Source organism: Mustela lutreola, chromosome 7, assembly GCF_030435805.1.
Source record: "Mustela lutreola isolate mMusLut2 chromosome 7, mMusLut2.pri, whole genome shotgun sequence".
NCBI classification, from domain to species: Eukaryota; Metazoa; Chordata; class Mammalia; order Carnivora; family Mustelidae; genus Mustela; species Mustela lutreola.
The window spans coordinates 81665727-81679545 of NC_081296.1; the positions used below are offsets into that span (position 1 = coordinate 81665727).

The window sequence follows — 13819 nt, forward strand, 5'->3', positions numbered from 1 at the left end:
ATTTTAGTATATAGTTACAATTTACATTTTATTTTTCTTCATTACTAAGGTTTTGTATAGTGAGTGTGTGTGAGCAAAAGGCAAAGTACTTAAATAAATAATTCTACCTTAAAGTGTTTTTCATGTTAAATCCAAATACCTAATTTGTAAGGTGCCATCTATTTGTTTGTTTATTTTGGTGAAAAAAAAAACCCTAATTACTGGTGTTATTAGGAGATAAATGAAGCTTTGATGAACATGGTTTTTCATATTAATAACCATGGACGTGGCATCTGAACTCTGCCCTTTGCACTTGGCTGATAAGCATACAGCAGAGAACATTTATTTCTTCAGTATGCGTCCCCTTACGTTTCTGCATCAAACATGATGAAAAGATTTGTAGTGTCCCATGAGGACACAGAAATCCTAAAGTCTTAGCCACATCTCCGAAACAGAGAAACAGCTTTGTTAGAGATGACTCAGACAACCACCACCATTGCCAAGGCCAGCGAGAGAGTCACTGTGTGAGGAGAATACTTTTGCTCAAAATGGGGCATTCACTCACCCGATTAGGATCAATGCCATTAACCTGGCGAAGCTGCTCGAGCATCCACTGGGACCTCCGCACGAACGACGTGGAGCCTTCAAACTGTTTGACCTTGGTGATGGATGCCTGGGTGGGTTTCTTGTTTGTCACTGCCAAGAAAAGACCACTCACATTAGGGGGCATGCAGATCGGTTTTCTTATTACACCTACATGTACACACACACACACACGTGTATCTTTGATGAGGGGTGAACGCAAAAGAAATAGTTATATTCTCCACTCTCACGCAGTTACAATATAATTATAATTGAGGAGGCTGCTTCATTTATGTCGTCATTCATTCAGACTAAACACAAGTGAACCGAGGAACACCAAGCACTTTTAAAGGAGGCCCACAAGGGCATGATGATCAGCTGCAGGGAAAGCAACACACCGGGTTGGTGAGCATCGGGTAGAGGTACTGGGGAAAGCTGTATTTGAAAGGAAGCAGAGGTTACTGGCTGCCCTTGGAAATTGCAATGCGTTATTTCGAAGGGGATAGTCCAGTGTAAATGTATCAGGCTTCACTGGTAAGATACGGAGTAACGCTTCACTTAAAAATGATGATTTGGCTTTAAACTGTGGTCCACTTTCAATCTAGTGTGCATCTGTTTCTGATTATATTTGGCATTCCCACACCGCACCCCTCCCAAACTTCTGAGGGCCCCACACCTGCAGGGCTCCTTCTCCCAGCCTTAATCAGTTCTTCCTTTGCTGAGGATGGACACTGTCGCCTCTCAGACAGAGGCCAAGCGTCAGCCACTAGGAGAGAGTCACTCTGGATGTTTCTCTACGTCTGCTTACTTTGTGACTTAGAGCCTCCAGAGCGGGGCGATAATTAAGGGTTTTCAAAGGGCTTTCCTGAAACCTCCTGAGGCCTGGCTGTAGGAGTTATAAAACTTCACAGAAATGATGCTACCAGGCGAATTAGAAAAAGTGGAAAGTACTACTTGTAATGAATGTGATCCCAATAAGCTTGTGCGTCGGCAGCACATTCTTTGTTTCCAGTAGCCCCGCAGGTCCTACATTTCCAGATGACTATGTGATGTTCAACAGATGGCAAAAAGAATCTTTGAGGGATGAAGGACAGAAAGCATCTACTCCAGTCATGGTTGCTGGTAAGAAGATTCTCCCTCACACACAGGAGAATTTAGGGCAGTTTCAGGTCATTAGAGCAGGAACGCAGGGACCGAGAGCAGAATGAGATGTGGGTGCCTTGCCTTTGCCTCCGCTGAGAGCCCTGTGCTTCCAAGACTAAAGAACTCTTTTTATGACACTTTTTCCCCTTTGCTCCAAACCAGAATTTAGCAAACATTTAAAACATAATTTTAAATAATACTTAGGTTTATTACTCATTATGTCAGCTATATTTGGCTAAAAGCTTTTGAACATTTCATACCAATTGTGTTTACTTTCATGGTTAAAAAGTCATCATCCCCGTAACACCCGCGATCAGTGGAAATTTTATACTCTCCTATTCACAGGCAGCCTGTCTGGCTCATGGCTCCGTGTGTAAGTCTGTTAAGTCCTCTGAGGAATAACCATTCTCTGAACTAAATTCAGGCAACAGTATCAGTCTGCCCAGGGCTCTGTCTAACCATTTAACTTAATGCATTTATTTCAGGTGTCTCTTATGAGATCTAATAGGTTTCTCTGACACCCATGCCCTGCTCTTCTGTTTTCATGGTAGAGGAAACAACATACCTGGAATACAGGCAGGTCCTAAAATGTGCTGAAAAGATTACAGAATTCTTTTCAATAACAGGAAAACATGGGTTCCTGTATTAGACACACACCCCTAAACACACAAAGAGGATTTCCTCCTTTGTTTATGTAAATTACACGACACTGAGGCATCCTGGGAAACATGAAGGCTTTCCTTTTAGCTTTAAAGTCGTTATGAACGCCTATTTTTACTTCTGGTCCACTTATTTCCAAGTGGTTCACAGCATTATAAAAACTCGAACACAATGCAGGATCACTGTAATTACTGGCATGTTTAAGATTGACATTTTAGCAAAGCAAGTTCCCTGGAAGTCTGTCACTGAAACGAGAAGGGAACCTCACCCACATGCAAATGCCCCACAGAACTGCTAACAAGAACCGCGCCAGAGCGCTCAGTGGTCATTTTCCACGAGGCACTTACAGCTCAGACATACCCGACTCGTTCTTTCTGCTCGCTTATTCTTTGCCCAGTTCTTGGAATCTCGGTAGTGTTCCTGGGCACCGAGCCCGGTTTGGTTTAATTTTTGTTTATTGTTATTATCTCCAACATCCCAGTTTCTATTTTGAAGCAGGTGCCTTAAAATTATATTATTATATACACATTATATAGAGTTAAATAAAGACTTTCCCCTTCTTGAAATCAAAACAACCGCAGAAAACACACCATTGCCAGACTTTCTGAGTTCTGTGCTTGAAGGAGCCCTGTTTTATCCCCTTTCTTGTTTTGGTGCTTCTGGGGTCCAAAGATGATAAAAAAAAAATATATGTCACTCAAATTCTGGATGTTCAGTGAAAATCAGGAATCTTTCTTCTCCCTCCAAAAGCCAGCTGATTGAGAGCATACCCTGCATCGGTAATACTGGAGTGCTCTCTGTCCAACTCCGTCAGTATAAGACTCTGTAGTCACTATTTTGAATAACTTTAAAGGGCAGATAACCAGGGCATTTCTGTCATGCCTTTAATGTTCACGATGCCAAGGAATACATACAGGCATTTAAAGGAGGCAGGGTAAGCATGGTACTCCCAGCTAAGACCACTCAGAACCAGCCTGGTTCCCTGGGTCTCCTCTCCAACCGCACACCAGAATCATCTGAGAGTTTTTACAACAAATACACCAAACCGCATGAGTCAGAATCTCTGGAGGTGTGGCCTGGTATCCACATTTTCATCTTCCCTAGGTGATTCTAGAACACAGGGACTGCTGAAATCATTGCTAGTGTATTAACTTATTTCAAAAATATTTACAGGACATTTATTAGATGGGAAACATGAAAGTCAGTTTTGTGGGCAATTCAAAGACTGAATAAGATATGGTTCTAAGTCAAGAACTTGGGTGGTGGGGGTGGGGTTATTCAGAATGATCCAGAACAGTGCTCATGCATGGTAGGAGTCATCTGAGTGAGATGTTGGGGAAGGAGAGGGCTTTGAGGACCAGGGCAGAGTTGGGGGAAGTCAGGCAGGCTTCATGGAGCAGCCACATTCTAGCAAACAGACCATGCGCCCTTGCCCAGACTTCTATGATATCTCCCACACTGGAATTCCTGAGCAGTCCAGCCATTCAAAGTTAAATACCGAAGACTGAACCATCTTTTATTTTTTTTTTTTACATTTTTTATTTTTTAAATTTCTTTTCAGTGTACCAGAATCCATTGTTTTTGCACCACACCCAGTGCTCCATGAACCATCTTTTAAAACCTTCTTAATAGCATCCCAATGCTTAGAATAAAACCCAAGGCCCTTACCATGACCTGCAAAGCCCTAGATGATCTGGCTCTTGAGTACCTCCCCGTTCCCATCCCATTCCATTGTCCCTTCTGTCTACCAGGCTCCTGCCATCTTTTGCTCCAGGAAATAGCAACCCCCTTCTACCCTTCGCAAATGCTGTTCCCTTTATGTAAATAATCCTTCCTTTGTTTTTTCTTTTTCTTTCTTTTTTTTTTTTTTATGATTGTCTCTTATCCACCATTCAGATTTCAGTTTGCATGTCAAAATTCCATAGAAAAAAACCTGGGTGATCGTTTTTCTGCAGAAACTTCCCTCACCATGTTATTTCTTTCACTAAACTTTGCTCCTTGCAAAACAGGTTCATTTCAAACCTGGATAAAATACTCAAAATTTGCTTCTCTGGAATATTTGAAAAGAATAAAACCCAAACTGCTATCATGACTATTGAGTCCTAAAACATGTAAGAGGTAGATAAATCCCCACATGGATCTCGCAAGTTCCCTCCTACCAGTTTGTGAGGTAGGATCCTAGAAATTGACATAATAACAAGTGACATTTTCCCCAGCAATTAAAGGTTTTTTTTAAAAAAGATTTATTTTACAGAAAGAGAGAGTGGGAATGTGCACAAATGTGCGAGTGGGGGGAGGGACAAAAGGAGAGAGAGAGAGTCCCAAGCAGACTCCCCACTGAGCACAGAGTCCATCATGGAGCTTGGTCTAGATCATGACCTAAGCTGAAATCAATAGTGTGATGTTTAACCAACCCAGCCTTTTAGGTGCCCTCTGGCAATTAAATTTCTTGAAAATCTTTTAAAAATACAGTTTCTGATTTTTTTCTCTCGTACTTGACCACAGATCTGTGACAGAGGCAGCATTACTGCTATCATCACTGTACTTACAGACAAGCAAACTGAGGCATGATAAGCACAGACTTGCCAAAGTAATACTGTTCATAAATGAGAAAGCTGCAACTTGCAAAACGAACTTAGGGTTCACTGCTCTTTTCACTGTAGCATTTTGCTGAAATGTCAAATGCCACGTTTTATTGCATGTGGGAAGCTCATTAAATAAGGGCTAACTGAATTTTTTGTTCTAATAATGATACTGCTGTTGTGATTTTGACAATATCATGAACTGTTATTCCCTTAGTATTTCCCTTTAAATAAACTTGGTTTTTCACTGAAGTTAAAGAGGAACAGAGCATATTAAAGCCATAAATAGATACATGGCTCTGCCTACATTAAAAAGGAAATAATTTCAAATTAGAGAGCTGTCAGCAGAAAGTCTGGCATATGAGGTCCACTTGAAGGTAAAGTGGTGATAAGCAAGTGTGGACAGGTGCTAACGCCAGTCACAATACAGTTCCCTAGATATAATTATACAATTTACCTGGGAATGGCTTCTCTAAGAGCACTGTGTCATAGGCATTGAGACTCACCGAGTAAGGCATGTCTTGGAGCGATCCGGTCTAATACCGCTTTTTCATTTATCGCGTTACCCACTGTTTTCTGTTGGTATCAAAGGAAAACAGTAGCATGGGGCCAACCAAACCCAGGTCCTTTTGCTACCAACTCTGATTAAAAAAAAAAAAAAAAAAAAAAAAAAAAGTGTGGTTCTCATGGGGGCACGCCTCCTCATTAGCCTTCCTGTAGACTTCGATTATCCCTCAGCTCTAGTTAAGAAGCAGTGATAGGAATTACCATGTCTAGAATATCATTACCATCATTATTCAGGTGGTAAAGTATCTTTCCCTCATGAACTAATGACCTAAAAAAGGTCTTTTGGAGAAAAAAAGAGGGACCTCCATGAAAGACTGTTCAAATACGAATAAGAACACTTAGCTCCAGTCAAAGGGTAGAGACCACCAGCCTTGCTTCTGGCCAATCAGAAAATTCTATTTAACTGGAAACCAACAAGCCAGACAACAGCAAAGCACTTTCTTAGATCCAACCTGGTCTTATGGTAAGTCCGGAACTGGTGGAGGAAAGGACAAATCCTGATAAGGAAAGAAAGACAGAAATTCAAGTTGCTTGCATATTATGCAAACCAGCAGAAGGTACCTGGTCTACCAGTGATTAACAGGCTGATCTTCCATTTCAAGGTCTAATGGTTGAAAGACTTTTTAAGGAGTTACAGTTTTCCCCGGCAATCTCATTATTCACACAGCATCACTTGTCAGTCTTTCCAAACAGGAAAGTCAATTTTGCTTAAGATACAAAATACCTAGTTTCAGTCTTAAAATATTATTTTAAAAGAAACAAAGAATCATCATATAAACAAAATTATTCCTCATCACCAATATCCCCTACCATTTCATTTTTCCTAGGTATTTTCGTATATTCACTAACATTCACACACACATTTCTTCTTTCTTATATTTTTTAATTTTTAAAAATTTAAAAAATTTTTAAAATTAATATATAATGTATTATTAGCCCCAGGGGTATAGATCTGTGAATCGCCAGGTTTACACTTCACAGCACCGTTGCACATACCTTCCCCAATGCGTACACACATTTCTTATTAAATTAAATTCCAACTGAATCATCTCCCATTTTTATGTGATCATTGCTATTTTTTAAAAAAGGGTGCTGAAGAACAAATCGTATCTACAATATAGCTTGATATTGAGGCTAGGTAGTTAAAATGCAGAGCTTACCACAACTTGATACCTAAAATATCTTAAAACTTCATCATATTCTTTTTTTTTTTTTTTTTTTTTCAACATGGTCACAGTTTTAATGTCTGGATAGTAAGATTACTAGTAACTTTAATTTCAAATTTTTTAAGTTTTTATTTTTTGAAAGAAAGATTTTATTTATTTATAGAGAGAGGGTGTGCACGAGGTGGAGGTAAGGGAAGGGGGGAGAGAGAATTTCTTTTTTTTTTTTTTTTTTTTTTTTAATTTTTTATTTTTTATAAACATATATTTTTTATAAACATATATTTTTATCCCCAGGTCTGTGAATCACCAGGTTTACACACTTCACAGCACTCACCAAATCACATACCCTCCCCAATGTCCATAATCCCACCCCCTTCTCCCCAACCCCCTCCCCCCGGCAACCCTCAGTTTGTTTTGTGAGATTAAGAGTCACTTATGGTTTGTCTCCCTCCCAATCCCATCTTGTTTCATTTATTCTTCTACCCACTTAAGCCTCCATGTTGCATCACCACTTCCTCATATCAGGGAGATCATATGATAGTTGTCTTTCTCTGCTTGACTTATTTCGCTAAGCATGATATGCTCTAGTTCCATCCACGTTGTTGCAAATGGCAAGATTTCATTTCTTTTGATGGCTGCATAGTATTCCATTGTGTATATATACCACATCTTCTTGATCCATTCATCTGTTGATGGACATCTAGGTTCTTTCCATAGTTTGGCTATTGTGGACATTGCTGCTATAAACATTCGGGTGCATGTGTCCCTTTGGATCACTACATTTGTATCTTTAGGGTAAATACCCAATAGTGCAATTGCTGGGTCATAGGGCAGTTCTATTTTCAACATTTTGAGGAACCTCCATGCTGTTTTCCAGAGTGGCTGCACCAGCTTGCATTCCCACCAACAGTGTAGGAGGGTTCCCCTTTCTCCGCATCCTCGCCAGCATCTGTCATTTCCTGACTTGTTGATTTTAGCCATTCTGACTGGTGTGAGGTGATATCTCATTGTGGTTTTGATTTGTATTTCCCTGATGCCGAGTGATATGGAGCACTTTTTCATGTGTCTGTTCGCCATCTGGATGTATTCTTTGCAGAAATGTCTGTTCATGTCTTCTGCCCATTTCTTGATTGGATTATTTGTTCTTTGGGTGTTGAGTTTGCTAAGTTCTTTATAGATTCTGGACACTAGTCCTTTATCTGATATGTCGTTTGCAAATATCTTCTCCCATTCTGTCAGTTGTCTTTTGATTTTGTTAACTGTTTCCTTTGCTGTGCAAAAGCTTTTGATCTTGATGAAATCCCAGTAGTTCATTTTTTCCCTTGCTTCCCTTGCCTTTTGCGTTGTTCCTAGGAAGATGTTGCTGCGGCAGAGGTCGAAGAGGTTGCTGCCCGTGTTCTCCTCAAGGATTTTGATGGATTCCTTTCGTACATTGAGGTCCTTCATCCATTTTGAGTCTATTTTTGTGTGTGGTGTAAGGAAATGGTCCAATTTCATTTTTCTGCATGTGGCTGTCCAATTTTCCCAGCACCATTTATTGAAAAGGCTGTCTTTTTTCCATTGGACATTCTTTCCTGCTTTGTCGAAGATTAGTTGACCATAGAGTTGAGGGTCTATTTCTGGGCTCTCTATTCTGTTCCATTGATCTATGTGTCTGTTTTTGTGCCAGTACCATGCTGTCTTGATGATGACAGCTTTGTAATAGAGCTTGAAGTCCGGAATTGTGATGCCACCAACGTTGGCTTTCTTTTTCAATATCCCTTTGGCTATTCGAGGTCTTTTCTGGTTCCATATAAATTTTAGCATTATTTGTTCCATTTCTTTGAAAAAGATGGATGGTACTTTGATAGGAATTGCATTAAATGTGTAGATTGCTTTAGGTAGCATAGACATTTTCACAATATTTATTCTTCCAATCCAGGAGCATGGAACATTTTTCCATTTCTTTGTGTCTTCCTCAATTTCTTTCATGAGTACTTTATAGTTTTCTGAGTATAGATTCTGTGTCTCTTTGGTTAGGTTTATTCCTAGGTATCTTATGGTTTTGGATGCAATTGTAAATGGGATTGACTCCTTAATATCTCTTTCTTCTGTCTTGCTATTGGTGTAGAGAAATGCAACTGATTTCTGTGCATTGATTTTATATCCTGACACTTTACTGAATTCCTGTATAAGTTCTAGCAGTTTTGGAGTGGAGTCTTTTGGGTTTTCCACATATAGTATCATATCATCTGCGAAGAGTGATAATTTGACTTCTTCTTTGCCGATTTGGATGCCTTTAATTTCCTTTTGTTGTCTGATTGCTGAGGCTAGGACCTCTAGTACCATGTTGAATAGCAGTGGTGATAATGGACATCCCTGCCGTGTTCCTGACCTTAGCGGAAAAGCTTTCAGTTTTTCTCCATTGAGAATGATATTTGCGGTGGGTTTTTCATAGATGGCTTTGATGATATTGAGGTATGTGCCCTCTATCCCTACACTTTGAAGAGTTTTGATCAGGAAGGGATGTTGTACTTTGTCAAATGCTTTTTCAGCATCTATTGAGAGTATCATATGGTTCTTGTTCTTACTTTTATTGATGTGTTGTATCACATTGACTGATTTGCGGATGTTGAACCAACCTTGCAGCCCTGGAATAAATCCCACTTGGTCGTGGTGAATAATCTTTTTAATGTACTGTTGAATCCTACTGGCTAGTATTTTGTTGAGTATTTTCGCATCTGTGTTCATCAAGGATATCGGTCTATAGCTCTCTTTTTTGGTGGGATCCTTGTCTGGTTTTGGGATCAAGGTGATGCTGGCCTCATAAAATGAGTTTGGAAGTTTTCCTTCCATTTCTATTTTTTGGAACAGTTTTAGGAGAATAGGAATTAGTTCTTCTTTAAATGTTTGGTAGAATTCCCCCGGGAAGCCGTCTGGCCCTGGGCTTTTGTTTGTTTGGAGATTTTTAATGACTGTTTCAATCTCCTTACTGGTTATGGGTCTGTTCAGGCTTTCTATTTCTTCATGGTTCAGTTGTGGTAGTTTATATGTTTCTAGGAATGCATCCATTTCTTCCAGATTGTCAAATTTATTGCCGTAGAGTTGCTCATAGTATGTTCTTATAATAGTTTGTATTTCTTTGGTGTTAGTTGTGATCTCTCCTCTTTCATTCATGATTTTATTTATTTGGGTCCTTTCTCTTTTCTTTTTGATAAGTCGGGCCAGGGGTTTATCAATTTTATTAATTCTTTCAAAGAACCAGCTCCTAGTTTCGTTGATTTGTTCTATTGTTTTTTTGGTTTCTATTTCATTGATTTCTGCTCTGATCTTTATGATTTCTCTTCTCCTGCTGGGCTTAGGGTTTCTTTCTTGTTCTTTCTCCAGCTCCTTTAGGTGTAGGGTTAGGTTGTGTACCTGAGACCTTTCTTGTTTCTTGAGAAAGGCTTGTACCGCTATATATTTTCCTCTCAGGACTGCCTTTGTTGTGTCCCACAGATTTTGAACCGTTGTATTTTCATTATCATTTGTTTCCATGATTTTTTTCAATTCTTCTTTAATTTCCCGGTTGACCCATTCATTCTTTAGAAGGATACTGTTTAGTCTCCATGTATTTGGGTTCTTTCCAAACTTCCTTTTGTGGTTGAGTTCTAGCTTTAGAGCATTGTGGTCTGAAAATATGCAGGGAATGATCCCAATCTTTTGATACCGGTTGAGTCCTGATTTAGGACCGAGGATGTGATCTATTCTGGAGAATGTTCCATGTGCACTAGAGAAGAATGTGTATTCTGTTGCTTTGGGATGAAATATTCTGAATATATCTGTGATGTCCATCTGGTCCAGTGTGTCATTTAAGGCCTTTATTTCCTTGCTGATCTTTTGCTTGGATGACCTGTCCATTTCAGTGAGGGGAGTGTTAAAGTCCCCTACTATTATTGTATTATTGTTGATGTGTTTCTTTGATTTTGTTATTAATTGGTTTATATAGTTGGCTGCTCCCACATTGGGGGCATAGATATTTAAAATTGTTAAATCTTCTTGTTGGACAGACCCTTTGAGTATGATATAGTGTCCTTCCTCATCTCTTATTATAGTCTTTGGCTTAAAATCTAATTGATCTGATATAAGGATTGCCACTCCTGCTTTCTTCTGATGTCCATTAGCATGGTAAATTCTTTTCCACCCCCTCACTTTAAATCTGGAGGTGTCTTCGGGCTTAAAATGAGTTTCTTGGAGGCAACATATAGATGGGTTTTGTTTTTTTATCCATTCTGATACCCTGTGTCTTTTGACAGGGGCATTTAGCCCATTCACATTCAGGGTAACTATTGAGAGATATGAATTTAGTGCCATTGTATTGCCTGTAAGGTGACTGTTACTGTATATGGTCTCTGTTCCTTTCTGATCTACCACTTGTAGGCTCTCTCTTTGCTTAGAGGACCCCTTTCAATATTTCCTGTAGAGCTGGTTTGGTATTTGCAAATTCTTTCAGTTGTTGTTTGTCCTGGAAGCTTTTAATCTCTCCTTCTATTTTCAATGATAGCCTAGCTGGATATAGTATTCTTGGCTGCATGTTTTTCTCGTTTAGTGCTCTGAAAATATCATGCCAGCTCTTTCTGGCCTGCCAGGTCTCTGTGGATAAGTCAGCTGCCAATCTAATATTTTTACCATTGTATGTTACAGACTTCTTTTCCCGGGCTGCTTTCAGGATTTTCTCTTTGTCATTGAGATTTGTAAATTTTACTATTAGGTGACGGGGTGTGGGCCTATTCTTATTGATTTTGAGGGGCATTCTCTGAACCTCCTGAATTTTGATGCTCGTTCCCTTTGCCATATTGGGGAAATTCTCCCCAATAATTCTCTCCAGTATACCTTCTGCTCCCCTCTCACTTTCTTCTTCTTCTGGAATCCCAATTATTCTAATGTTGTTTCGTCTTATGGTGTCACTTATTTCTCGAATTCTCCCCTCGTGGTCCAGTAGCTGTTTGTCCCTCTTTTGATCAGCTTCTTTATTCTCTGTCATTTGGTCTTCTATATCACTAATTCTTTCTTCTGCCTCATTTATCCTAGCAGTGAGAGCCTCCATTTTTGATTGCACCTCATTAATAGCTTTTTTGATTTCAACTTGGTTAGATTTTAGTTCTTTTATTTCTCCAGAAAGGGCTTTTATATCTCTCGAGAGGGTTTCTCTAATATCTTCCATGCCTTTTTCGAGCCCGGTTAGAACCTTGAGAATTGTCATTCTGAACTCTAGATCTGACATATTACCGATGTCTGTATTGATTAGGTCCCTAGCCTTCGGTACTGCCTCTTGTTCTTTTTTTTGTGGTGAATTTTTACGTCTTGTCATTTTGTCTAGATAAGAGTAAATGAAGGGGCAAGTAAAATACTAAAAGGGTGGCAACAACCCCAGGAAAATATGCTTTAGCCAAATTAGAAGAGATCCAAAATCGTGAGTGGGGAGAAAGGGGATAAAAAGAGGTTCAAAAAGGAAGAAAGAAAAAAGAAAAAAAAAAAAAAAAAAAAAGAAAGAAAAGAAAAGAATTTTTTTAAAAAAAGAAAACACCTAAGAAAAATGTAAAAAAATATATATATATATTAGATAAACTAGTAAAAAATCGTTAAAAAAGAAAAAGGTAACAGTTAAAAAAAAAAAAAAATTTTACCCGAAGGCGAGAAAAAAAAAAAAAAAAAAAAAAAGAAAAAGAAAAAATTAAATTAACTGCAAGACTAAAAAAAATCACAGGAAAAAAGCCATGAGTTCCGTGCTTGGCTTTCTCCTCCTCTGGAATTCTGCTGCTCTCCTTGGTAGGTGAACTTGGTCTCGGCTGGATTTCTTGTTGATCTTCTGGGGGAGGGGCCTGTTGTAGTGATTCTCAAGTGTCTTTGCCCCAGGCGGAATTACACCGCCCTTACCCGGGGCCGGGGTGAGTAATCCGCTCGGGTTTGCTTTCAGGAGCTTTTGTTCCCTGAGCGCTTTCCGTAGAGTTCCAGAGGACGGGAATACAAATGGCGGCCTCCTGGTCTCCGGCCCGGAGGAGCCGAGAGCCCAGGGCCCCACTCCTCAGTGCGCCCTCAGAGAACAGCGCCCAGTTACTCCCGTCTGCCTGACCTCCGGCCGCGCTCCGAGCTCACCGAGCCTGCGACCGGTTCAAGGTAACACGGAGCTGCGAGCTTACTGTCGGCTCTGTCTCTGTAGCCGGCTTTCCCGTTCCAATACCCGCAAGCTCTGCGACACTCAGACACCCCCGATCCTTCTGTGACCCTGCGGGACCTGAGGCCACGTTGACCCCGCGTGGGCTTCGCCCCGGTTTAGCCTCTGGAGCGATGTCCCTCAGCGGAACAAACTTTTAAAAGTCCTGATTTTGTGCGCGGTTGCTCCGCCGTTTGCCGGGAGCCGGCCCCTCCCCCCGGGGTCTATCTTCCCGTCGCTTTGGATTCACTTCTCCGCCGGTCCTACCTTTCAGAAAGTGGTTGTTTTTCTGTTTCCAGAATTGCTGTTCTTCTTCTCTTCGATCTGCCGATGGATTTTCAGGTGTTTGCAATCTTTAGATAAGCTATCTAGCTGATCTCCGGCTAGCTGAAGCAGTCTCAGCTTGCTACTTCTCCGCCATCTTGACTCAATCCCAAAACTTCATCATATTCTTACCATGACCTTATGGTTAGGTCAAAGTTGGTGTTTCGTGGTATGCTTTAGCTCTCTGCTCTGCTGGGGTCCAATGGCCAGACATGTGGATTTCAACAAAACTGTGGTGAGAAACAATTTGAAGCAAGGAATAAAAGTGATATCTACACAGAATTTTATCAGGGCGGCTCTTTGTCAGAGGTGGCTGACATAAAGGTAAAAAAGACAGAGAGAGAGAGAGGGAGAAATCCTCTGAAATGTGGTTCCAGAAGTAAAAGCAAAATTGAGCACACCTCCTGGATGCCGACGTGTTAAAGAACTGGGCTCACAGACCAACGTGAGAAATGATTACCTGGAGCTGGTTTCCTTAATGCTCTTCCAAAACTCTAATATATGATAGTTCTAGGTAGATTTCACAGTACCTACGGAGAAATGAGTATCAGGTCTGAGGCTGCATCCACAGTATTATCTGGTGAGACAGCGGAATGTTTACAAAGCTGAGAAGCAAGAATATAGAGATCGTTCCCTCAAATATC

At 40.3% G+C, this 13819-nt stretch overlaps 1 protein-coding gene across 1 annotated transcript in view; it reads right to left on the reverse strand.

Moving 5' to 3' along the window:
- STXBP6 (syntaxin binding protein 6) overlaps nt 1–13819 on the reverse strand; it is a 267808-nt gene that overhangs the window by 51869 nt on the left and 202120 nt on the right. Inside the window, exon 3 of the mRNA XM_059181812.1 lies at nt 545–675. Within this exon, the coding sequence (XP_059037795.1) occupies nt 545–675 (131 nt within the window). The remainder of the gene's footprint in view (nt 1–544; nt 676–13819) is intronic.